We start from the raw sequence: 27,912 nt of genomic DNA on the forward strand, positions 1-27,912 counted from the left end.
GAGACCTGCTACTTACCTAATTCATCTGAACACTTAATAAAATTGTTTATTTGTCTGAAGGAGACTGGCAGTATTACTACTTAGTTATACTGCTAATTAACCTTCAATTATTTGTATAGCACATAAGAAATAACACTGCTCACATACAGGAGAGAAAGCAGGTCAATGAAATGTGCACAAATATGAAAGTGAACATATAGTAAAAGCGCCCCCCAAATGAAACAAATGGAAGACAAAACAGGATCATTAAAGCCATATTAGAAACCATAATATTCAAACTTAAGTACAAAGGTGGGCTAAAATACGTTAAAAGACTGACAATACTGGGACTTCCCTGGCGGTCCAGTGGTTTAGACTCTGTGCTTCCAACACAAGGAGCACGGGTTCTATCCCTGGTTAGGGAACTAAGATCCCATAGGCCGCGCAGTGCAGCCAAAAAAAAAAAAAAAGACTGATAATACTTAGTGTTAGCAGGAAAAAAGGCTTTCTATTTCTTGTTCACTACTGGTGGGAGGGCCCATGAATTTGATCTTTGAGGATCTATTAAAGCTTTAAATGTGTAGACCATGACTAATTCCACTTCTTAGCTACAGGAAATCACAGAAGAATGCAAAGATACAAGTACAGAAGATGCTCACTACTGCAACATTTTATGACAGCAAAAAAACTAAAAAATTTCCATCAGGGCTTCCCTGGTGGCGCAGTGGTTGAAGAGTCTGCCTGCCAATGCAGGGGACACGGGTTCGTGCCCTGGTCTGGGAAGATCCCACATGCCGCGGAGCGGCTGGGCCCATGAGCCATGGCCGCTGAGCCTGCACGTCTGGAGCCTGTGCTCCGCAACGGGAGAAGCCACAACAGTGAGAGGCCCGCATACCGCAAAAAAAAAGAAAAAAAAAATTCCAACAATAGACTCTGAATAAATAAATCATGGTACCTTTAGACAATGAAAAACTACGTACGTATTAAAAGGAATAAGACATAACGGCTAACAAGGAAAAATGTACGAAGACAGTGGTCAACAAAAAAAGAGACAAAAGCAGTTATGAATCACATAATTGTTTTTTCAAATCAAACAGATAAATAATAAAACTAATTTTGGTGGAGGGTAGAATTTGGGGAGGCTTTCATTTTCTAGGCTATTCCTACATTTTTTAGTTTTGTGATCAAAACAATCAAGGGAGAAATTACAGCTCGTCCATAAAACATTCATTTTTTTCATCTTTACCTGCTGGAGAAGCCGGAGTATGGTGTTGTTTTGCAGCTGTGGGACATACTGTTGTAACTCTGGCTCCTTTTCAGGTTGCTCCCTTACCCAATTTAAAACCTATAAAATCCATTAAATTGAAAAAGAGTTATATTTTCTACACGACAAATACTAAAACACCTGAGATATTTTTTTTCAATTTTCTTAACATACAAAACCACCACACAATGCAAAGAAATACAAAAGGTAATATGCAGCTATTGGCTGTTGTCTGAAGGCGACTGACAGCAATGGCTAAATTAGTCATGCTGCTAATTTACCTCCAAAGGTTTATTTAGCATATCAGAAATATCTTTTCTCTTGACATAAAAAAAAAAAAAGACAATGAAATGTGCACCAAATTCAAACACACAGGACAACACTTCTCTCTTAACAAATAAAAATACAACCTAAAACTACAACAGGGCTGGCTACGTGGTAATGTAACCAAAGCTTACCTTTGTGACTCTGTCACAGAGTTTTAGTGGGTTAAATTCGACTTCTAGCCAATTGTAAAGGTCTTTTACTTCTGGGACAACATACTGTAGCACATTGAATCTGACCTACAGTAAGCAAAACAAAAGGTTTAAACGCTGAAGGTGTTTTCAACTGGGATTCTGAAATGATTATAAATTAAAGAAAAATATAAGATTGGAAATCTGGGATATGACTCTAAGATTATCTAGCCTCAACCTCACCTCCTTGAAATTTATGAAAAAGAAATCCAGGACCACTACTCTGAGTCTCCTGCCCCAAATTATGCAGCTCTCTACAGTGAAACCCCAAAAGAATTTACAAGGGAAATAAAAACTCATCAACACAATCAAAATATTTACAAAGACAATTTGTGTGGCCAACATCGACTAATTTATTATCAATAACAAGTAAAATACCAGTTTACAAACAACTTTATCACACAAAAGTTATTACAGCAGCGTCACTCCTGATAGCCACAAACTCAAAAAAAACTCAGGACAAAAAGGGATAGGTTCACATAATATACAGAAACGGTCAAAGAAAGCACAGCTACATTCAATACATGAATAAATCTCCCAGATGGTGAGGAAAAGAATTTCACATATTATTCCATTTATGTGAAATTTAAATTTCATATAAAATATACAAACAGGGAAAATTAATCTGTGGTGTTATAAATCAGGACAGTGGTTCTTCTTGGGGGAAATGGGAGAGTGTTGACTGGAAAAATCTTTTGAGAATTTATGCCAATTACATTTATGATTTGTACTTTAAAAAAAGTTACAGTTTAATACATTTTAAGTTTATATTTGAATAGAACTCAACTTCCTTTCACAATAAAGATGCTGCTTGCATAAACCGCCCTCACAAAGGAGACAAAAAAGTGGTATAATTTTATAAACTCCAAAACTGCCCATTACCAAATCCTATCTTACCTGTGCTCTAACTACATGCAGTGCATGTGACCTTTATCCTTTACTTGTTGGAAACTGCTAACCCAAAGAGAGAACAACTGCAGCCAACAAACCAAGACCCCCAAAGCACAGGAGCACGTACCCCTACAGACTAGGTTCCAAACTGAGGCAACTGTTGGCAGATCCCATCTCCAAGACAGGAGGATGTCCACGCTCTCGAGCACTCTAGGTTTATCTCCAGTGCAAAATGCGTGCATGACTGATGTCCCACAGCATTTGAATACTTCCCTTGTAAGTGCCCTTGTATGTTTATAGGAATACGATGTGATACAAGCATTCAAATAAAATTCCCCCAGTCCTGATTTCATTCCTATCAAGAAATTATTCTATAGCCATCATCAAAAAGTCTACAAATAAATCCTGGAGAAGGTGTGGAGAAAAAGGAACCCTCCTGCACTGCTGGTGGGAATGTAAATCGGGGCAGCCACTATGGAGAACAGTATGGAGGTTCCTCAGAAAACTAAAATTAGAATTACCATATGACCCATCAATCCCACTCCTGGGCATATATCTGGGCAAAACTATAATTAAAAACGATACATCAGCCCTATGTTCACAGCTGCACTATCCACAATAGCCAGGACACGGAAACAACCTAAATTTCCATCAACAGATGAATGGATAAAGACGACGTAATACATACACACACACACACACACACACACACACACAGAGGAATACTACTCAGCCATACAAAAAACATAATGCCGTTTGCAGCAACATGGATGCAACCAGATTATCATACTAAGTGAAGTCAAAAAGAGAAAGACAAACACCATATGATATCACTTATATGTGGATTCTAAAATATGACACGAATGAACCTATCTATGAAACAGAAACAGACCCACAGAGCATAGACTGGCGGCTGCTGGGGGTGCAGGGTATAGAGACGGACTGGGAGTTTGGGGTTAGCAGATGCAAACTCTTCCATACAGAATAAACAACAAGGTCCTACTATACAGCACAGGGAACTATATTCAGTATCCTGAGATAGGCCATAATGGAAAAGAATATTTAAAAAATGTACATACATGTATAACTGAATCACTTTGCTGTACAGCAAAAATTAACACAACACTGTAAACCAACTACAATTCGATTTAAAATAAATAAATAATTATTCTAGATTTTCCATTTAGCACCCCCTCCAAATAGGGAATGTGCTAGACAGGCTACCATAATCTATTAAAGTACATTTCTCTCTAAAATTACTAATTGGCTTTCTGACCTAACAATACCTTATGAACTTGATTAATTTGAGTCTGTTCCTGAGATATTAGAATCATTCTCTTGGTGGTTATGAATTTAGTTATATGAGGCCAAAACTCAGGTCTCGACCTTGTACATATGGTGAACTCAAGTTAGCTATTCTATTCATCTGGCACCAACCAGTACCTTTCTTTTAAACATTTATCTATGGGTACAATGAGGACCCAGATCTGGATGTCCTGGCTACTGACCCTGATCCCACCAATACTCACCCCTGAATAAGTATCTTTAACATTAAGGTGTGCTATGTACAGACATGGGCTCAAGAGATATGGATTATACTTCCAGTTTGGCACATTTTTCAGTATTTAAAAAATTTTTTGCTAGTAAGACCTCTTCCTAAACACAATGCTGTTGTTTTATAATTTAATTCAGTCCCATAGAAACTTTCCAAAACACAAAGCTGATTTTTGCAAGTGGAAGCAGAATAAAACATGGAGGCATACAAAGACAGAGAAATACTGTTTTAGATATTAAGTTTTTTTATAAAAGTTGACCACAAAGGGAATTTGCCTTGCTACTATACAAAGCAGTATGTTACAAGAGAAAACTGTTGCCATATAAAAATTGTGTTAATTTTTATCTAAATTAATTGACTGCCAGTAAAGTAAGGCCTATTCTCTAATACCTGTCCCTCTTTTTTCTCTTGTCCCAAAGTAATTTGCTGGAGGTGTACCACAATAACCACTAAGTCAGACTATTACTGTTAATCAGAATCTCTAAAATCTAAACTCCTCTAAGAGTGCAAATTCCATTTAAGCATCACTTGCCTGGCATGTAACAGACACTCACGTGATAAATTTCCACGGAATTAAAGATTCCAATGTAAAACATTGTGAAGATACAAAATCTTAGGCTCCATATTCTGAAACTGATTTAGTGAATGCAGTGGGTGAAACCTAGAAATCTGCATTTTAAAAAGTACTTCACAAAATTTCAGTGCATAGCCCTGATTAAGAATCACTGCCTTAGTAACATACAATGAAAGTTTAAAAGAAAAAAGTTGGAAACATTTTAACTGTCCAGAATTGGGCCTAATCTAACTCACATTCTTTCCTAGCCTCATTATCGTATTTCTAACACCTATCAGCTTGATTTTTTTCTATTACCCCTGAACATTCTTGCCCATCATCACTTCTCTTACCAAGTGGCCCATATTATTCCTTGAAGCTAGTCCAAGTCTTGTCTGCTACATCAAATTTAACCCCAGCTCACTCAAGACAAAACACCTCAAATGAACACAGTGTTGACTTACACCAGTGGTTCTCAAAATTGTCCATGCATCAGAATTCCCAGCATTTAATGATCATAAATTATAAAACCTGACCATATAGCTTTCTGTTCAAAGCCATAAGAATGCTAAAACTTATACCAACCATATCGTTAATAAGGCCAATTCGCGTTGGTGGGGCTTGCAGGCCTAGCAGTGTTGCAAGGCGACGCTGTTTTTCAACTATAATGCCGTCCATATCCAGAAGTCGAGCAATATCAGTACGCTCAGGGGTAATGGGGATGGAAAGAGTGGCCAAAAGGACTCTAGTAGACATTCTGGAGAACAAAGTTACAATCTGTTAAATGTGTAAATGTTACTTGATAAGCAGAAAGACACTTCTCTTTAATCCTCTAGTAAAATATGCCACTGATAGAATATGTACACCACCATGGTAAACTGTACTCATAAGCATTCGTCAAAGCATGGGATTAATTAAAAGAGAAATGGACTATGCTAAAATGAACACTTGGAGAAGCAGAACTTCATTCACCCGCTTACTACCGTCAATGTCTTCTAGCTATAAAGACTGTGGGTAAAGCGGCAGAACAGACACATTTGCATGTACCCCATACTTCCTTATAAAAACATTTAAGGCAGCTTTTAAAACGAAGGGAAAAATGACAATTAAGAAAGAGGAAAAAATTACAAGGACCATAAGTGAACATAATTATGGAAGGTGGGGGTCAAAAGCTAAAGCTTCCTTAAAACACAAAAGGAAAGTCGGGTTGAATTCAGAGCACCGTAGGACACTAAGGATTGTGCGCTCTGGAGCACAAGAGTCTAGAGTTGGAATCTGAGCTTCACGATTCCCAAGACTGGAACCTTAGGCAAAATACTTCATTTTCTGAGTCACAAGGCTGTTGTGAGGATTAAGGAAAATAACGTACATAGAGCAAGACAGCTTAATGATTATGACAGTACTCTTATAGTATTTTCTAATGGGAGAGTATAGAAACAACAAAGGAAAATCAGGTTTTTTCTTATCCCAAACAGACATGGATTATGTACAGGACAGTGAATGACATAATGAACACTATCCTCAAGAGTTATTTTTTTAAAATACATACTAGAAAAATTCATTTATTTGGTTCCATGTATTGCTTTAAAAGCTAAAAGGAAAACAATCTGGTGTATATATTTCTACTAGAGGCCAAAATAACATGGTCTACCAATAGGATACGGTATGTGAGTTGCCTAAGCCCAACTGAAATGTACAATAAAAACCAAACATGACTGAAAGAAAAGTATGTATGTTAAAAAAATAAAATGGTCTTTAGATTGTTAGGTTATAGACTATCTATCTACATAAAAATACACACACCAAATATTCTATACAGTTAATGTTTTATAGTTGGGAAAAAGTTACTTGATAGAAGTACTCATTTGTTTTGTCTAGTTAGTTCCTAGATTCTAAATACCCATACGCGGATAGAAAGCTCATACCTTAACACTGACTTTCCTAATATTCCATTTTCTCAGTTGGAGAGTTATCAGATAAAAGATAGCTACTGAAGACCAAGAATACTGCCCAAGAAGAACCACGTCAAGATATTTTTGGTAGCTACAACTGGAAGGACTGCTACTGGCACCCAGTGGGTAAACCAGGGATGCTGCTGAAGATCCTGAATGCAGTCCCCTCCACAACAAAGAATGAACCAGCCCCAAATGTCAACAGTGCACAAGCTGAGAAACCCTCATCAAACACTATCATGCCATTTAGAAGTTATTTCTTTCATAATTTCAATACTATCTGATAATAAGACTCTTACCTTTGCATCTCTTCTTGTGTAAGATTCTTTCTCATTTCTCTAGATAAATGATAAAGACGATGGAGTGTAGATGCATGAAAAAGAGCATTTCCAGATTTCCAAAACACAGTTGAGACTTTGTTATAATAATTTGCCATCAACTGAGGTTTGGGCGGTTTTTTAGACAAGGAGAAGAGCCCATGAATATCTTCCACAGCTTTGAATGCTTCCTAAAATTAGTGGTACAAATTACAGTCATTGCATTCTAAACAAACAAACAAATCTAGCTCAAATCTCTTTATGAAACTTAAAATACAGAACACAAGAATAAAAATGGCAAATAAAATGCCTTCATGTGTGGTTGGTTCTCTTTATTCGTCTATAATTCAATATCTGATATATTTCAGAAAAAAATCACAATTACAAAAACACTAAATCCTTAAACTGCTTAAAGTAGATTGCCCAAACTTTTTAAAAAAATATGCATATTATCATACCGCTTGAGGGAATATATATTTTAATCTCAAAGGATATAAAACACAATATAGAGGTTATTTGAGTGATAATGGATATTTTCTCCCTTTTACTTATCTATTTTTCCTATACTAAGCGTGTTTACTTGTCTTCTATTGAACTTTTTTTCCTCTTTAGTTCATCAGACAGTATTCCAAGGGTGTACCCTACAGAAAAGGAAAATATGGGGAGAGAGCGGGAAATCACATTTCCACTTGGCTGAAAAACTACCAATTTTTAGTTTCTTCCTCTGCAATTTCAATTAGATTTGGTGGGGGAATCAAATATATAAAAACAATTCATGTGAAAATGTCTTTGCAGAATTCTTAGAGTAAAAAGGCCATGCTGAGGACAAGATTCCCAACACCACTGGGATCTCCAATGTATGATATTCACTGTGCATAGCTTACTAAGTCAGGGCAGCACTGAAATATCTAGGAGATAATCTAGTGCAGTGCTTCTGTAGCTCTCTGCGGTAAAGGACAAGTTCATCTTTGTCATTTCTAACCTGTTGCCACCAATACTTTTATAAAATACAATAAAATTACTACAAAAATAAGATGGAAAGATGAACTTAGACTTTTTTTTAATCAGAGTAAACAGACACAAAACCACCATGAAACTTCTTTTAAAAATTTTGTAAATGCATATCCTCCAAGCATTAAGCCATACTTTGAGCACTGAGGTCTGAAAAAGATTACATGATTTGGCTCAGAACTGACAGCAGGCATCAAGAACCAAAATATCTGAGACTTCCTGTCCAGAACTCTTCCTACTCCATTAGACAACCTTAAATTTGTCACCTATCCATTGAAATTAACCAACAGATTATCAAGATGCAGATACTCATTAAGAAAAAAAAGGTAATATGGGCTGTTATTACTACAAAGAAAAGCTAACAATTCACAACATACCTGCCACAATTCCATGCTGATAGCACTGTCCAACTGAACGAGCCTGGTTTCCAAATGCATGGACTGGCTCTCTGGATTATTAAGATTGATTGCTGTACTTTGGTTATGGTGGCGTTGAATCTGAGACAAGTGCATTCTCAAATTGTCACACAGCTTACGGAATTCAGCCTTACGGGTATATTGGAGGCAGAATTTGAAAGCTATAAGCATAAGTGTAAAATATATTAGGTACTTTCCACCATCAACTTAAGTATTTGAATAGGTTTTATTTCATATACTAAGGTCAGTTATTTTAACAAGATTTACCAAACTCACCATCAGTCTTTAGAAGTGATCAGAGTCATAACTCACTTCATGTGCCCTGACCACCTTTTAGACATAGTCATCAGTCCTGGTCTAGGACTAAAATACGGTTCTGGGAGAGTTTACAAAAGGAAGCGATTCAAATTTAGGTCTAGGAGGGACTCACCTTTCAAACACTTCAAACCCTAAAAGAGCAAAAAAATTCTGGTCTGAAATACAATGAACTTTCCTATCTAAGTTACTAGAAAACAAGCTTTTGCACTAATTAAAACTAAATAATACAAATTGGGGGTGTGTGGTAACCTAATTTCAACTGTGTACACAGATGTGCAAATGAAGTACTTGCTCCACCATTAAAATACATAGTCATTTTCTACTGTCAAAAATGCAATACTGGGCTTCCCTGGTGGCGCAGTGGTTGAGAGTCCGCCTGCCGATGCAGGGGACACGGGTTCGTGCCCCGGTCCAGGAAGATCCCACATGCCGTGGAGCGGCTGGGCCCGTGAGCCATGGCCGCTGAGGCTGTGCGTCCAGAGCCTGTGCTCCGCAATGGGAGAGGCCACAACAGTGAGAGGCCCGCATACCACAAAAAAAAAAAAAAAAAAAAAAAAAAGCTATGCTAAAATAACTTTTGTCCTTCCCCTAAAAAAGAGTATTTCTATTTCAAAGGATGCAGTTTAACTACAAGTTAATATTTATCTCAACTGTTATCAAAAAGCCCTAGCTTGTGTTAATGAAAATTCACATATGCTAGCCATAACGAAACAGATCAGCCAATCAGCCCCATATTAAAAAGAATGGCAACACCTGCTTGTGCCTAAGGCCAAAGTAAGAAAAAGCCAAGAGCCACTCTCAAGTCACTTACAGTTAAAAGGCTGCATTGACAGTAAGGCAAAAAGACAAGATTAGGAAAACAGACTTAACACAGTTCTTCAGATTAAAAGTGCATGCAGTATTAACTACTAGATACTTTTTATGATGATCCTGAGTCATCAAGGTTTAGTTCTATATTCAGTAACACTGTTTAAGAAAGGAAAAATATATAGTTTTTCATAGAATCATGTAAGTCTTCTGGACCTTAAAAAGACTTCAGAAACCCTGTACATGGTTAAGTAGCTTGCCAAAGAATATGTTGTAGAGTCAAAAGTAGAACTCAAGTTTGCCAGAAAGCAATCAAAAAGTTAAGTTTATCTTTTCAGTCACTTGGAAAATTCCAAAATGACTTTAAAAGGTGTTTCAGACATCAGTGGAATATAGAGAAATACCTTGACTAATGAAACAAGTTTCTTATAATCATTTATATAATATTCAAATGAATGCTAATCATCTACAACAATAAAAACTATGTAAAATAAGTACTACAGAGAAAAGGAGGTTAACTTTAACAGTTAATCTTTTGCAAAACCTATCCCTAAGTCAACTTTCAAATCAGTTCTTGTTTTACCTTGTTGGGCAATATCATGGTAGAGACGCTCTACTCTAGAATTGTTTCGAAGAAGGTCCAAACACTGTCTGTATGATTCCCACAGGAATTTAACCCATGGAGTTAAAAGTAATCTGTCGGTACGATCCTGAGTGTCTTCACCACTTACAGCACTTAGGAGAACACTACAAAAATATTTAAAAACATTGAAAACAATTTTAGACATGGTTTCCTACTTTGCCATATGATTATAAAACCAAAACCAAAATTGATCATTATAAAATAGTTTAAATGTTTACTACAACTCTGGACACACTGTAAAGCTATCACTTAGTGTCAAAGTATTTGAATTCCCAACCTGTATTACAGCCATTTAAATTAGTATACACCCTCCTATCTGATGGTTGTAATTTTCCACCTTTATGAACTTTGAATAGTACATGACTTAAGGTTACCATACATTTAAAACTTCAAAGATAAGCATTCTTTCTAGCAAACATCTACTTCAAATGGGTATGATGGAGACACATGTAAAGAAAAACTGAGAAAAATTTACTTAGCAATTTAATCCACACACCTCTCAGGAGTTTGAATATTATCCAGATCTTCTATGTCTAAGACCATCTGCTGGGATTCTTCTTTAGCAGCTTCAGTTTTCTCCTCTGCCAATTTCAAGTATGCCCTAACAACATCCTCCAGAGATTTGATGTTCACCTAGACAAAATAAATAAATAAAACTTTCCCCAACAAACCATAAAATATTTTAAAAGCAAACTTTATGATATAAAACATAATAACTTTCAGAGGCAAACTCCTCTGAAAATTACTAAAAGCACTTAGTAAAACATAAAAACCCAGCTGTTCATACCTGTTGACAAATGTTCTTATACTGATATAAGCCTTCTTTAGCCAAGTGGCTCTTGCGAAGATCCACACAAAGTTCCAAGTATTTCAACATAATTGGCTCGTGTATCTTTTGCCATGTTCTATGTTTCTTACTTTTCATAACATCGTAAAGAACGTCCAAAGCAGGCTGCTTTTTGCCAACTTCAAGAAATTCTGGGAAAGTAATTCAGGAGAATTAAAATCAGTTATGTATACTATATAAATGCCTAAATCTTGCTTTTTAATTTGGCTGTTTTAATTTCTGAACCTATTACCATCTCTTTTGAGGTCAAATTTATTTTATTTATTTATTTTTTACATCTTTATTGGAGTATAACTGCTTTACAATGGTGTGTTAGTTTCTGCTTTATAACAAAGTGAATCAGTTACACATATACATATGTTCCCATATCTCTTCCCTCTTGTGTCTCCCTCCCTCCCACCCTCCCTATCCCACCCCTCCAGGCGGTCACAAAGCACTGAGCTGATCTCCCTGTGCTATGTGGCTGCTTCCCACTAGCTATCTATTTTACGTTTGGTAGTGTATATACGTCCATGCCACTCTCTCGCTTTGTCACAGCTTACCCTTCCCCCTCCCCATATCCTCAAGTCCATTCTCTAGTAGGTCTGTGTCTTTATTCCTGTCTTACCCCTAGGTCCTCCATGACATTTTTTTTTTCTTCTTAAATTCCATATATATATGTTAGCATACGGTATTTGTCTTTCTCTTTCTGACTTACTTCACTCTGTATGACAGACTCTAGGTCCATCCATCTCATTACAAATAGCTCAATTTTGTTTCTTTTTATGGCTGAGTAATATTCCATTGTATATATGTGCCACATCTTCTTTATCCATTCAGCCGATGATGGACACTTAGGTTGTTTCCATCTCCGGGCTATTGTAAATAGAGCTGCAATGAACATTTTGGTACATGACTCTTTTTGAATTATGGTTTTCTCAGGGTATATGCCCAGTAGTGGGATTGCTGGGTCATATGGTAGTTCTATTTGTAGTTTTTTAAGGAACCTCCATACTGTTCTCCATAGTGGCTGTACCAATTCACATTTCCACCAACAGTGCAAGAGGGTTCCCTTTTCTCCACACCCTCTCCAGCATTTATTGTTTCTAGATTTTTTGATGATGGCTCAAATTTATTTTTGACTTCTAAAGCTATGCCAAAATTATCCAAGGTAAAACAATGAAAAATTAATACTATCTCAAATATGACCTACAGGTAAAACTAGATTTCACTCAATTCCTCTGTACCAATTATATCTTTCTAAGATATTTTAAAGTTCCAGAAATTCAAGTCATGAGGGAAAACAATCTCCCCCTTGTACATGCAGAAAAATCAAGTATAACTTCGGTCACAATGATGTGGCTGATGAAATTTTTGTTAGTTTATGTTAAGACTTGAGGCAGAAAAAACAAGTTAGATTGACTTTTTTCCTTTACAATCTATTGACTGTGTGGGTCTATTTCTGGGCTCTATAGTTATCACTCTCTATTGATCTGTCTAGTCTTTTGCCAATACCTCACTGTCTTGATTACTGTAGCCATATAGAAAAGTCTTCAAATCAAGTAGGGTGAGTACTCCAACTGTGTTCTTCAGTATTGTGTTGGCTATACAACACCTTTTGCCTTTCCACATAAACTTCAGAATTAGCTGTAGATACCTACAGAACAGCTCATGGGGACTTCCCTCGTGGCCCAGTGATTAAGAATCCGCCTTCCAATGCAGGGGACGTGGGTTTGATCCCTGGTTCAGGAACTAAGATCCCACACGCCACAGGGCAACTAAATCCGAGCGCTGCAACTACTGAGGCTGCACGCTCTGGAGCCCACGCACCACAATGAGAGAGAAGTCCACATGCTGCAAGGAAAGATCCCACATGCCGCAACTAAGACCCAGCCAAATAAATAAAATAAATAAGTTAAAAAAAAAAAAAAGAAAGCTCACTGGGATCTCATTGAATCTATATAACAAGTTTGGAAAAACTGACAACAGTATTTACTCTTCCAATCCATGAGCACAGAATATCACTCCACTTATTTATCCCAGTCTAAACATGAGAAACATATTGAGACAAATCCCAGCTGAGAAAATACCTGACCAATACTGCTCAAAACCGTCAAGGCCATCAACAAACCTAAGAAACTGTCACAACCAAGAGGAGCCTAAGGAGACAACTAAATGTAATGTGGTATCCTAGATGGGATCCTGGAATACAAAAGGGACATTAGGAAAAGCTGAGGAAATATGAACAAAGTATGGACTTTCCTTAATAACAATGTAACAGCATTGATTCATTAATTGTGAAAAATATACCACACAGATGTAAGATATTCATTAATAGGAGAATCTTTGTGTGGTGTATATGGGATCCCTCTGTACTATATGATAATTCTGTAAATCTCAAATTTCTAAAATTAAGTTTATTTTTTAATTGGGAAAGAAAAATAGAACGTAGACCAAAGAAATGTATACTCTTTTAAAATTCACCACCTAAACCTGAAGGCATGTACATGGCAATATTTCAAAATCAGTTCCAATCTTAGGTATGTTGCTCGTTTTGAAACTCAATCAAAAGCAAAGTCTCCTCTATCACATTATTTCTGACCAAGGTTAAAATTTATATTTTTTCTCATCTTATTTTCTTTTGTATACTTAATAGACTAGGGGGTGGTATTTTTCTGGTTATGTTCAACTTAAAACTCAGTAACTGGCAAATTTCACACACAGAAAAATCTCTCCACTGAACATTTGAAAAATAATTTGGCAGAACTAAACACTAGTTTACACTATAAAAAACTTAAAACATCTGTTTTTTAAATCATTGTTTACTTTCCTAAGGAAAAAAAAAATCCTTGACAAGAAATTCTTTTAAGTGTTAACCTAACAATGTATAAAATTTTCTAACATTAACTGTGCTAGGCAAACAGATAAAAATGTCTCTTATTTGGAGGATTTACTAGATCTACAGATTTAGTGGGTAACTCTGTTATTTCTTCTCCCAATTATCATATCTTTCAGGAATGCTGTTTCTAAACATTCCTTCCTCCCGGAAAACTACAAACAATATTCCAACTCTAGTATATTAAAAAGCTTGCACAGGATAAATCACAAAACATACTGAACTTAGTATCTTTAACACAATATCCTACATCATCCCATATTATATCAAATCATATTCCTTACAGGCAAATGAATATAAATCCCTCTTCAATACTTCAACAGTCTCAATATCAAACCTGCCAATATGACAGAAAGGCCATTTTCAGTTGAGTCAATTTTATTACCTCCCCCCAAATAAATCCTACAAAATTAAACAAAGATGTAATACAACTAGATACTTTGTTGAAACAAGCCTTTTCTATTTTAAGGGGAGGACCTACCCATCTTCTTCCTGGAGCATGCACAGATTATTTTAAAATCCAACAGTACTTTAAATGCTTTTCAAAACTGACATACACAGTTTCTATCAGCCAAAAATTGGGGAGGAAATGTTTTTAAATTTATCCTTTACATTAAGAATATCACAGCAGCACACCAAAATGACCTATTATAACTTATTATATCCAATTCCCAAACTTATGCTGAGGATTTAAATCCTATACTACCATATATAAACACCGTCAACGCAATACAGATGTGGTGACAAAATATTAAACTGTCAAAAATTAATTCACTTTCCCAATATCTTATTTTTAAATTCGTGTGGTATCTTAATGTCATTTAAAAAAAACAAAGTCTTGTTCAGTGATACAACTAAAAGTACTTTTCATTTCCTCAACAGCCAATCAAAATTTAGGATTCCAAATTCAATACTTTCAAACTCTGAAACAACAGTTTCATAAAAGCCAAAGCAAATGCATTAAAAAATAATTTTTCATAGGACCATCACCACCACCAAGAAAAAAAGGAAAACATGGATACCAGGCAAGGATGTTTTTAAAAGAAAACACTGAAATGGAAAGAAGTTTCTCATGATGATCCATGTTGGTGAGTTCCTGTCTTTATCCTAACTGATATCTGAGGATATAGTTTAGATGATCCTCTGAATCATCTAATTAAGGGGAAAATAAGTTTTTGAGGCTGGAAAAAACTATCACACACTAAAACTGCTACTGCAAAATTTACAGAAATGTTCATTTCCAGATTGATATTTTTGAAATAAAAATTAAAATCTGGAATTACCAACTATTACTAGGAGGGTGGGCATTCTGAGTTTACCTTTAAGACACCATGAATGAAACTATGTGTCTACCTATAAAGAAAAACTTTAGGTCAACCCTTCAATTTTACTAGTTTATTTGTGCACCGGACCAAGTAGATAAGCTATAATGTTACACAATTTGTAGGTTTATTAACAACTTCATTTTTAAGTCACTGGTTGTAGAGTGTAAGTTAAAAAGCTGTTACAGGGTCAGAACAACTGATTTGGCACTACTTAACAATATAAACCGGAAAAGGGCTTTTTCCAAATGATTCTGGGGAATGAATTTCTTGCCTGTAACTGCTGGGCCAAGTTCTCATTTTCCTGGATGATTGTTTTCCAATTGTTTCCAAAAATATTGCTCTGATAAAATATTCTACACTTAAATTTATTCATGTTTTATTAGGATAACATAATGGATGAGGTCCAGATGTGATTGAGATTACCAATGTTATAGATAAATGAGATTATTTCCATTAAAATAAAATGTGCTTTGATCATCCTATTTAAAGTTTTGTAAGCAGTGTCATTTGCCATCCACATTCTGCTCTTTGACACTAAGACAGGATCTCTCTGTTCACAAGATCAAAGGTACAGAAATTACTACTTGAGAGGTAAGGCATCTCTACCATCCTACGCTCATCCTACACTTTAAAGGGGCCTTTTTGAAAAACTACATGAACAAAATTCAAGTTTCCACCTCCATCTCAGTGTCCCTTTCTCATCTTGCCTACTTTAATTTCTGACATTTTCCCCATATTGCCCTCCATGAATCAAATCTATTTCAACTTAGAAATTGTGAGAAAAGATTTAAGATTTGTTACATATCATATATCCCTTCTAATTTAAAAAAATTACTAACATATTAAGTTCATAAAAAGATTCAGAAGGGAGGAGCAAAGGAAACAAGGCCTGAACACATCAAATGTGTAATATTTAGGCCATTGAGATTACAGTGCTTTAGCCAATTAACATGGGGGAAAAATGTTTGTTGGTCAAGCATTCAAATGACTGTAAAACAGATCTGCAGAAGCAATTACAGCAGTAATTTCACCCAAGTCATTTGGTATGCCACAATATAATTCTCTAAGTTTCAAAACATCAAAAAAAATTTTTTTCCCTAACTTTGCTAGCTCATTTTGTAGGGTTAAATTTCCATCTCAATCTATTTTCTTTCCTATAAATTAATCAACATCTGTAAACTTCTTGCCTGTTCTGACTATTAGATGGAGAATTAAAATGGGTGATCAGATCAAAGTTGTAGTTTCAATTGTTTTTAAAACAATTACTCTATTCCACAGAATATGGCACTATCCTATTTCACAGACTGTTACTTCTCCCCGAAATTCTTACTTCTAGTTAAAATAACAAGCATGTGACAAACAGACCTCTGGTCGCGACAGATTATCAGTAGTATCAATTGTATGTACTGACTGAAATTGACCTTTTCCTAAGAGGATTTTCAAACAAACTAACAAAATAAGCTTCACAAGCATAAAAGCTTAACAGACACGGCATATCCACCTACAACATGGATAAGATCCAAAACTCGTTTGGATGGAAGAAGGGTGAAACTAAGAGCAATGAACGCCCTTAACACTTACAAACCCTAAATAAAAAAGTGTTTAAAGACCAGAGGCACGTATAATACATTTGCACCCCCATAATGCCAACGTAATAAAAGCCTCTTGAATAGACCGGTACAAGCACAAGGTTTCCCAGAAGCGCCGTAAGTTTTCCCATAAGCACACATATGTAAATAAAAATCGCAAGTAGCAGCGCCGTAGTGAAAAAATCGACTGATCTGGAAGAGACCTTAGTTTTAGGCTCCTAGCTTAACAACTAACTCCCAGAGTGACCTTGGGCAAACCAGACTCCCTAGGCCTCACTTTCGTTATCTTTGATAGAGAACTTGAACTCCCTCTTACAGTATTAACTCTGTTCCAACTTCCTGTGATTCGGAGTAGGCTTCTGAGCTGCCAATAATCAATGCCAGAAAAAATAGGAAACGGGTTAAATGGGTCAGAGTCCCCGAAGCGGAGATAGTGGTCAGACGAGAGGGTAAGTGGACCCTGACCCCGCAAAGCGCGGGGCTGGATTCGGGGGGTGCCGAGCTGTCTGCGGGAGGGCCGGAGGTAGGACTGCCCGGCTCCGGGCCCGGCGGGAGGTGGAGCCGAGGTTCTGGCGTGCATTGTCCCCGGGAGGGAGCCATATTTCCTCCTCCCCGGCACTCCCAGATGGCGGCCGGGGGCGCGGGGCCGAAGCTGAAAGCCCCGTGGTCTGGAGGACCAAGCGGAGGCGGGCGGGAGGGAGAAGCTCGGGCCCGGGTAGGCCTGTCTCGGGAGCCGCGGCCCCGAGACTCACCCGGCGGCGGCGGCGGCGGCGGCGGGAGGGACGGGCCCTCGAGCGACGGTTCCCTGCTCCGCGCCTCCCACCCCCCCGTCGGTTGGAGTGAGAAGGGACACCATGCCCAACCACGGCCTGAGTCGGCGGCGGGCAGGCCGCATCGGCCTCCTGTGCAGCCGCAGCTGAGCGGCGAAACAGCGAGAAGCTGGCCCGGGCGCCTCGACTTCCGAGGCCTCGGGCCGCCCCAGTCCGGCGCGCCCTGATCCCCTACTCACCGTTGGCGCGTTTAAGGGCATTTTCCGGCCTCTGGAAATAGGCCGGCATCTTGGCGGCAGGCTCAGCTCACCCGGCGTCAGCGAACTCCTTAGGGGCCCGGGCTAGGAAAGGAGACGAAGGGGTAGCAGCGCAAGGCTCCACGCGCCTCGCCAGCAGTAGCCCGCGCCCAGCCGGCCAGAGACGGAAAGGAAAGAGCCACGTGACCCCCGCGCGGCGGCACCGCCGCCGCCTAGGCCCCGGATGTAGGGGCGGGCCTTCGCCCGCGCACCGCCCCTCCTCGCGCGCAGGCGCGTTGGCCGCACGCCTGCCGGCTGACGTGGCGCCGGCAGAAGTTTTTCTAGCTCTCTGGCTGCACCTGGGAACTCCGCGGGGAAATGTTAGAGAGCCGGTTCTCCGCCACCTCACTCTTCGTGCGACAATCTGGGTGGGAAAGGTGAGATTTGGGTCAGAGCTTCTGTCTGGCGGGAAGGCACAGATTCTTCTTTTACCATGACTTGTGCGGAGTCATACAAAGTTAACTCTCAGGTCCCATCCGCCTAGAGAATGTCTTGGCTTGACTGAGTTAAAATGCCGAATTTATTCATTTAACACAGATGCTTTGAGCAGGTATCGTTAGGGCCAGCGATGTTCACCACTGGAGATAGTGGTGACCTGTCACAGCCCGGACTAGTATGGGGAGGAGGGTTGTAATAAGTAACTTAAACAAATAAGCAAGCTTATTTCATACCTAGGTAAAATTTTAAAACTGGGGACACAGAGATTGCCTGGGCCCTCAGAGATAGATGAGTACACAATGAGGGTCAAGATAGGATCTTTTCTGGGCCTGGAGAAAAGCATAAATACTTGCTGTTGATTAATGCTCAGTAGAAAACAAGCAACCTAAGTATACTAAAAGCCACTCAGGAAGTGGCAAACGGAAGTAATCAGGGTGATAAAGGTTTTTTCCCTAATCAAGCTACTTTTGTACTATATATGACTGGATAATTTCTCTAATACAGTGTTTTGGAGGGCTTTTCTGACTTGAGTGGAATAAATATGATTCTCAAAAAAACAGTTGTTGGGCTTCCCTGGTGGCGCAGTGGTTGAGAGTCCGCCTGCCGATGCAGGGGACACGGGTTGGTGCCCTGGTCCGGAAAGATCCCACGTGCCACGGAGTGGCTGGGCCCCGTGAGCCATGGCCGCTGAGCTGCGCGTCCGGAACCTGTGCTCCGCAATGGGAGAGGCCACAACAGTGAGAGGCCCGCGTACCGCAAAAAAAAAAACAAAAAACAGTTGTTAAGGGCACAACTGAAGTACTACATTATACATATTTGCAACATAATGTCTTACAGTTTTAAAATAAGTATAACGTTTTACAGTTTACTGAAATGCTTTCACATTCATTGTTTTGTTTACAAGAATGCTGTAATGAAGGTATTTATAATGACGAACATAATAAGTTTCAGGGGTAAACCAAGGTTCACATTTATACATTCGTTCAACAAACTACGTCATATTATCAACAAACCATTACTATGTGCCAGGCTGAGGAGGTAAATACCCGATAGGTAGGTACACAGCAGTTGAACAGGACAGACTTGGTTCCTGCCTTCTCAGACTTTGCAGTCTAGAGAGAGGAAGATTTGAATGCTCATCAGAAGCTCCGTGGAGGGAATTCCTTGGCAGTACAGTGGTTAGGACTCCGTGCTTTCACCACCCAGGGCCTGGGTTCAGTCCCCGGTCAGGGAACTAAGATCCCACAAGGCTGAAAAAAAAAAAAGAAGCCACGTGGAAACGGAGACACCACTCCAGTCCAGGCCCCCATCGTCTCTCTAGGCCCATCTCTCCACACACTCAGTGTCTTTTCAGTGCCCGAAACAGCCGTCTCCTACCTCCAACCCAGCGCATGCCATCACTTCACTTGGAAATTCACCACTGCCCATTCCTTGCTCTGACAACAATCACCTATACATGTCACTTCTGCCAGGATTCTTCCCTGGCCCCCAGATAAGTTTAGGTGCCAAGGCATTGAGCGCCAGTAACATCCTCTCTTAACACTGACCATACTTCAGTGTAATTACTTGCAGACTGTAAGTTCAGAGAGGGGAAGGACCATATTTGTGTTGTTCACCACTGTATCCCCAATGCCTGGCAAGGCATCAGGTAGACAAGATACTCTCCAAAAATGCTGGAGAGAGAAAGGAATAAATCCTTACATAAATATTTATATAATACATTTTCCTACCTTACACATGGGGAGGTAACAAGTTTAAAGGCCAATGTGTGTCACGCTTCATTCATAGAGCATCTCCCCATCTACACGGAGCGCTCGATATCCCTAAGCCTCAGCATGCAAATAGTAAAGAAGAAACAAGAATGTTCTTCACCCAAAGCTCCTAATGGCACTGATTCTGAACCTCCAGTTGTGCCAAAGTTCACTCATGATTTTCTGAGGTCAGTGCTCAAAGATACCATGCTTTCCTGCACATATATATACCGCCCCTCCCCAACCCCCCCCCCCACTGTTACCTGACTAACTCCTGCTAGTACTTCAAGCTTCAGCCCAAAGGCTTCCTCTGCAAAGCCTTTTCTGCCAGCGGGGGCCCTACCCAACTTCCCCTTTGCCTGTGCTCTTTGTTCAGGCCACCGTTAACTCCATCACTGGGGCCAGCCCTGAGCACTCTGCTGCCCCTGCCACCTTGTCAAGGGGTGGCTGTGTTCCTCCATCAAACCACTGGCACCTGGAGGTAACCAGTGACCGACTAGCTCTTCCCACTAGCTACTTCCAGAGCGTGCTCTCTCTCTTTCTCTCTCCTCCCTTAAATTCTGAGTTTTGACATTCATGCCATCAGTCTAGGCCACATGTGATTCCTCCGCACTGCAGTCCTCTACAGGCATCTTCAGAACCCAGGTCACATTCCCTCATTCCTTGGCTCTTAGTTCTGGCTCCCTGTCACTCTCTCCAACACCACCATCGTAATGATTCATGGGCTCTATACCCTTGTATCAGTAAATGATCCTGGCCACCTGGCCTTCACTATGTGTCCTCTACCTGAGCTCAGCCACTCACACATGGTGATACCCTAGAGTCTAGACCAAGAGTCAGCACACTTTTTCTATAAAGGGCCAGGTAGTAATTATTTTAGGCTTTGCAGGCCAGGAAGCAATGTCTTCAATTATTGGAGCAACTGTTCTTACTAAAAGGATAATAGTCTTTTTTTTTAATGTATTTTAAAATGTGAGAAAGCATTCTTAGCTCAAGGCTGTATAAAAACAGGCAGCAGGCCAAATTTAACCCACAGGCCATAGTTTGCTGACCCCTAACCCAGACCTTGTCACACTAACTGTCTCAGTTCCCAAATCTTGTTTTCAAACATCTTATTTTCTGGCCACCACCACCTATGGTTAATTCTATCAGATCACAACTTGAACAACCCTACTGCCTGACTGGGACCTGCAATCCATTCATCAACTGTACTTCCTTTTCGCTGCTCTCATCCCTCTTGTCCGCTGTTTCCTCCAGACGCAACTTGGACTCCATCATTTAGTTATTTTCTTGCTCAGTTCTCCCTTTATTCTACCCCAAACCCTGGCCAACCCAACACTCCACCCACTCCTTGCCTAGAGCCTAATGTGACTGGAGAAGAATGCACAGCCATGTCGACAAGCCTCACTTTAAGTTCACGACCACCAGCCTCAACAAGCACTGTGTTGCTGTTCAGCCACCCTACTCCACTTCTCTGGGCCACACTCCCACTCTCCCAGATGACTAGTTCATACTTTTTCTCCTCTCTGATTCTCCAGTACGTCCTTTCTCTACTCTCAGCCGATGGCCAAAACAGTGGAAAAATTAGAGAACTTTGGCACTCCGCCATCTACCACCCATCTTCATCTGTGCTCAGACCCTCTGCCTTCCCTCCTGTTACTCTCCATCCACTATCCTATCTAGAGCCAGCCCCTACCTACCAATACGTTGGATTCCATCTCCTCTCACACACACAGATGATCACTGCATCCTCCTTGAAACACTGTCTTCATTTGGCTTCCAGGATCACCCTTTCCTGATTTTCTTCCTACCTCTCTGTCTGCTCCTTATCCCTCTGACCTCTAAGGTTGAAAAGTTCCAGGGCTCACCTGCTGGACCTCTTCCCTCCTCTAACTACCTTCATCTCTTGGTTCTAGCTCGTGCTTCTAGGTACTTTCGCAGTATGCATCTTTGCCATAGGCATCTTTGCCGCAAGTGTTTTGGCTCCAAATGTTTTTTGCCACATAACTAATTGGCCTTAGGCAATTTTGCCCTAAAAGATAAAATAACGAAAAGTAAAAGAGGGACCTCATCTGTCAGCTCGATAAAGACATCCATAATAGCACTAACCGGAAGAAATGCTAATACATTTCAGCCAGTTGAAACCAAACTGTCAACCAGTTATTATATCCTTCATAACAAAATTGTCTTACGGCCAATTAGTTATGCAGTGGAAATGCTTGTTTATGGCAAAGGTACCCAACACGCTAGCTCATAGCTTTAGAAATCACATCTGTGTTTATAAGTTACAAAATTGTATCATCAGCACTTGATCTCTCCCCTGAAAGCCCGTCTCACATCCATTAAATGTTTGACACACAACGTACACCCAGCCTGTCCCAAACCAGACTCTGGGTCTCTTCTGGCTCCAACCTGTGCCTCCTGCCATCGTCCCCCAGTGAACCATTACAACCCCTTTCTTCTGGTTGCTTAAGCCACAAAAGTGTTGGAGACATCCTCGACTCCACTTTTTCTGTCATATCCCCACGTCCAGTCAACCCATCAATAAATCCCGCATGTGCTACCTCCACAGCTATCATGCTGATCCAAGTCACCATCATTTCTCATCTGGAGTGTATAAGAACCTGCTAGCTTGTCTTTCTCTTTTCACCTGGCTCCCTTCTCTTTTTTCTCCACTTAGCAAGGAAGGGGATCCTTTTAACACAAAAGTGAGGTGATCATGTCAGTCTCCTAATGAAGACCCTCTTGTGGCCCCCAGATCACCCTGTGAAAGTCAGTCCTTATAATGGCCTACAAGGCCCTACACAATCCCTTCCTTTCCCTTGTCCCTCCCATGCGACGCCAGTGTCACCTTTTCAGTGCTGTCTTCCCTCACCTCTTTAAAGTAATAATAACCTCTCTTCTTCCCATACAGTACTTCCTAGCACGCTTCTCTTCTTTATTTTCCTCCATAGCATTTATTTCTTTATCATCATTTGATCCCTGATATATTTTATGAGTTTCTTTCTTTATTGTCTACTCCTCTAGAATATAAGCTTGATGAGGGCAGGGATTTGTCTGTTTTGTTCAAATGCTATATCTGCAGCACCAGTAAGAGTGCCCTGCACAGAGTAAGCACTCGATAAATCTTCGTCGAAGAAATGACAATTGGTTAAAGCAAGCCTCCTATATTATAATTGCCCGTCTGCATGTTGGTCTCCTCTATGACCCTGGAAGTCCTTTGAAGGTAATGATTGGGACCATTAATCTTTGTGTCTGGACAGTGCCTGGCTCATGGTCACACCCAAGCACCTTGGTGGTTCCAGCTGCACGATAACAAACTAGGTCCAAAACCTCACAGCCTTGAATTCCTAACCATGAGAGTGTCTAACTGGGGTTGGAAAGCTTTTAGGCAGTGGGGTGCCAAAGGCAAACGTGGGGTACACTGTGTTTGTGCCAGACAGTTCTCACTGAGCCTTTGGGTTCTGCACATTTAAAGCAGGAACTTGGAATGCAAATTCAGTTGAGTATACTTTTTAGCAGAAACATGTCCTGGCAATATACTGTTATTTGTTGGGTAAAATGCATCTTACACTCAGGAGCCTTCAATTAATATTCTGCTTGCCTCTAGAAGAAGGCTGAGGGAAGAAGAAAGAGGGGCTTGTTTGTGGGAATTGGCACACGTGCTCACACGTGCCATTGTTGGCACGCCATGAAGCCCAGCTCCTGCTTGGGGATTGAGGAGATTATGCCCAAAGCTACACAAACCAACTACAGCCAAGGAAGCAGAATGAGTAAGATACTGTGCATAGTGGTTTTGGGTGTGGTTTGAAACGGGGCTTCTCTGTGAAATGTGTTAAACATGATTAGAAGGAGCCCTAGAACGTGTGGGCTTTCATCCTGGGTTTGTGGATGTTAGACTGTCTTCACACGGACCTTTTCATTGTGCTCTCTTCTCAGGGAGCAGCAAAAATAGTCCCTCCTCAGAGAACCCTTTCCTGACCACCCAATCTAATCTAAAGACCAGCCTGTTTTAATTCTCAGAGGAGCAGTCAGCGCTAACTGGGAGTTTTCTTTGTTTCCTTGGTTACTGTCTGTCTTAACATACTAGATGGTAAGCTTTAAGAGGCCAAGTTCATCTTGTTCACTGCTGTATCTCCAACTCCTGGAACTATGCCCAGCACAGGGCAGGCATTCCATAAGTATGAGATGTGTGAATAAATGAAGGAATGGAGACTGTGGTAGACAGACTTCCAAGACTCTTTCTCAGTTGTGTACACATCCTGTTTAATGTCTGGAACTGTAAATGTGATGGTGTATTACTTCTGTGAGTAGGTTCGTTATATGTCACAGTTGACTTTAAGAAGGGGAGATTGGGGCTTCCTTGGTGGTCCAGTGGTTAAGACTCCACCTGGTTGAGGAACTAAGATCCCACATCCCCCCCAAAAAAGGGAGGGGGACATCATCTGGGTGGGCCTAACCAATCACATGAGCCCTTTAAATCTGGGTGTAGAGGTCAGAGGCAGAGGAAGTAAGAGATTCAAAGCATGAGAAAGTATACGGAGGGAGCCACAGAGCGAAAAACTGCAGGCAGCCTCTAGGAGCTGAGCGCAGTCCCCCAGCCAAAAGCCAACCAGTGAATGGAGGCCTCAGTCCTATAACTGCAAGGAACTGAATTCTATCAACAACTTGGATGAGCTTGGAAACAGATTCTTCCCCAGAGCCTCCAGAAAGGAATGCAGCCTGGCAAGACCCTGAACAGAGACCCAGCCACACAAATCTACAGAACTGGGAGCTAATAAATGGGTGTTGTTTTAAACCACTGCTGGTGGTAACCTGTTACGTAGCAAGAGAAAACTAATACAGAGAACTTAACAGTTTTCTCCGTATTAACTCACAGAGAAAAAAGAATGAAACACTATGGAGTCTTCGCTTTGCAGGAAGTGAAAACCAAGGTACAACTCAATGGAGGAAAAGGGCAAGACTGTGTAAGGTGTAACTATAAAAATTCAGACAGGTCTAGCGAAAGCCTCATGAGAGCTTTGAGACTCTCTGAGACTATGAACAAGTTACCATACTCCACATTGGTATTTTTAGAACTAGGGGCATGTTACATTTCCTAGGGAGCTAGGATTATGAATACATCTCAGTTATTCCTATGAGCACGCCAGTTTTGGAGTTAGTTGTGGCTTCAAACCACAGCTTTGCCATTTTACTTGACATTTGGCAAGTAATCTCTCTGAGCCTCAGTTTTATCAACTGTGGAATAAGCATGATGAGGTTGTTGTGAGGTTGAGTGAGATACTATGTGTATCTTTCTTAGCACCATCCCTGACACAAGCTCTCTAGAAATCATTTCCACGTATATGCAAGACGGATAAAATAATCAATGCTTGAAATATTCACAGCCTCTTTCTGCCCCCTCAACTGCTAAACTATTCTGATGATGACTAATGAGCGTTTCCCCATTTCCTTCCCCCTGTTTTCCACATCCTGTATTCGGGACAGGAAGTAATCAGTCAGGAGGACAGCTGGAGAAGTTGGGTAGGAGATTCAAGTAGGAAGGGGCTTAGATGAGAGACAGAGGGATAATAGAGGGGTGGGGAAAAAAGGCTAATGGGGGAAAAAAGGAAAGAGGAGAGAAGATGAAGGTAACAGAAAGAGTTATTTCTAAGGAGAGTGGAGAGAGATATGAGAACCTGTGCCAGATGAATGAGAGAGAGAGTTTACAAAAATACAAGGGAGTCTGTGCCGACATAAATACGTGATTGAATAAATAAATTGAGCAAATAGAGAAATTTCCCGTGGAGAAGAATTCCACATAATTTATATAGATACTTTGCCCTCAAGAGAGTGGAGCACATAAGCCTCCACTCCTTAAGTGTCAGCTGTGCATAGTGACTTCTATCCAAGAAGAACAGTATAGAAAAAGGAGAGTGGGAGTGACTTTACAGGAGAGAAACCCAACAAACACAACCTCAGCCAGGTGATCAAGGTGTCATACGATGAGATGAGAACTGCACTTGACCACTGTGGTCTTCCTCCTGCTAAATGCAAAACCCAGTCTTTTTTTCTTTTTTTGCGGTACACGGGCCTCTCACTGTTGTAGCCTCTCCCGCTGCGGAGCACAGGCTCCGGACGTGCAGGCTCAGTAGCCATGGCTCACGGGCCCAGCCGCTCCGCGGCATGTGGGATCTTCCCGGACCAGGGCGCGAACTCGCGTCCCCTGCATCGGCAGGCGGACTCTCAACCACTGCGCCACCAGGGAAGCCCAAAACCCAGTCTAACCGTGAGAAAAACATCAGACAACTCCTAACTGAAAGACAGTTTATAAAATACCTGGCCACTACTCCTCAAAACTGTCAAGGTGATCAAAAACAAGGAAAGTCTGAGAAACTGTCACAGCCAAGAGGATCCTAAGGAAACATCCTCAGTAGAAACCTGAAACAGAAAAACTCATTAGGTAAAAATTAAGGAAGTCTGGATAATATATAAACTTCAGTTACTAATGTATCAACATTGGCTCCATAGTTGTGACAAATGTACTATACATTTTTTTTTAATATTTATTTATTCATTTGGCTTGCACTGGGTCTTAGTTGCGACATGTGGGATCTTTTTAGTTGCAGCATGTAGGATCTAGTTCCCTGACCAGAGATCAAACCTGGGCCCCCTGCATTGGGAGCATGGAGTCTTAGCCACTGGACCACTAGAAAAGTCCCTCAAATGTACTATACTGATGTAAGATGTTAATAATAGAAGAAATCGGGTAGGGAGTATATGGTAACTCTCAGTATTATTGCAACTTTTCTCTAAATCGAAAACTGTTCTAAAACAAAACATTATCCCAGATTTCAGTACCACATTTTTTAATTAAAAATAATACAATAAAATGTTTAAAAATATGAGAGAAAAGGAATTTTAAGACATATTACTGTAGGTAATGAATTCTGTCATCTTTAATGCTCTTTGAAAAATACAAATAAGGATCGGAATTAATTTTAATTGCATTTTCCTTACTGAAATGTTTCTTTTAATGCAACAATGTTTCTTTTAAGGCTCCAAAGCAGGGCTTCCTGGGGCCTAGGATCTATTCAGGTTCCAATATTAGCATCCTAAAATGTTGGAGAACACAAGAAGGATGACTTCCTCTTGGGAATGTTCTGGAAGTCTCGAATAGCCTGGAAGCCAGTTAACCATCAAGACAGAGTGTCAGGGCAGTTGACTGAATCCCCTTCCAGAAGTGACTTTCCAGTCCCCTGGCAGGCCTGGAATCCCTTAAAAGAGCTGCCACCCCGGGCTTCCCTGGTGGCGCAGTGGTTGAGAGTCCGCCTGCCGATGCAGGGGACGCGGGTTCGTGCCCCAGTCCGGGAAGATCCCGCATGCCGCGGAGCGGCTGGGCCCATGAGCCATGGCCGCTGAGCCTGCGCGTCCGGAGCCTGTGCTCCGCAACGGGAGAGGCCACAGCGGTGAGAGGCCCGTGTACCGCAAAAAAAAAAAAAAAAAAAAAAAGAGCTGCCACCCCCAAAGAAGCTCCTGGCTGACTACATGCCTAATCTCTGATTAAATCCAGTTATGGAAACAGATGAAAAGAAGAGCCACACTTGGCTCACAGGAGCCTGGGCATTGGAACGTCTGTGGAAAATATTGGGTCCCTTATCCACATACACAGACAGTTTGGGCATTTTCCAAATCCACATCAGTGCCAACAACTTCTTTATCTTTTCCTGGGGAGCAAGGAGCCGGCTGCACAAACCAGTCATAGCGGGCCAGAGACTGTCACCCTTAGAAAAGCCTGCCAGGAAGGTAGGCCCTTGGCTT

At 40.5% G+C, this 27,912-nt stretch overlaps 1 protein-coding gene and 2 non-coding genes across 3 annotated transcripts in view; all 3 read right to left on the reverse strand.

The window, feature by feature from the left end:
• Positions 1–18,055, reverse strand: part of EIF3A (eukaryotic translation initiation factor 3 subunit A) — a 33,389-nt gene extending 15,334 nt beyond the window's left edge. Inside the window, exons 1-9 of the mRNA XM_029245379.1 lie at positions 17,867–18,055; positions 11,009–11,199; positions 10,718–10,854; positions 10,162–10,325; positions 8,415–8,614; positions 7,009–7,217; positions 5,343–5,514; positions 1,702–1,806; positions 1,226–1,324 (exon numbers count right to left, since the gene is read on the reverse strand). Of these exons, the coding sequence (XP_029101212.1) occupies positions 1,226–1,324; positions 1,702–1,806; positions 5,343–5,514; positions 7,009–7,217; positions 8,415–8,614; positions 10,162–10,325; positions 10,718–10,854; positions 11,009–11,199; positions 17,867–17,915 (1,326 nt within the window). The 5' untranslated portion in view covers positions 17,916–18,055. The remainder of the gene's footprint in view (positions 1–1,225; positions 1,325–1,701; positions 1,807–5,342; positions 5,515–7,008; positions 7,218–8,414; positions 8,615–10,161; positions 10,326–10,717; positions 10,855–11,008; positions 11,200–17,866) is intronic.
• On the reverse strand, positions 49–178 carry LOC114883518. Its single transcript, XR_003790612.1, has one exon. It is a non-coding gene; the product is annotated as a small nucleolar RNA SNORA19 (small nucleolar RNA).
• On the reverse strand, positions 1,470–1,601 carry LOC114883521. The gene has a single exon (XR_003790614.1). It is a non-coding gene; the product is annotated as a small nucleolar RNA SNORA19 (small nucleolar RNA).
• Positions 18,056–27,912: the final 9,857 nt, after the last annotated feature.

Source organism: Monodon monoceros, unplaced genomic scaffold (genome assembly GCF_005190385.1).
Source record: "Monodon monoceros isolate NGI ecotype Baffin Bay Population unplaced genomic scaffold, NGI_Narwhal_1 Super_Scaffold_4, whole genome shotgun sequence".
NCBI lineage: Eukaryota > Metazoa > Chordata > Mammalia > Artiodactyla > Monodontidae > Monodon > Monodon monoceros.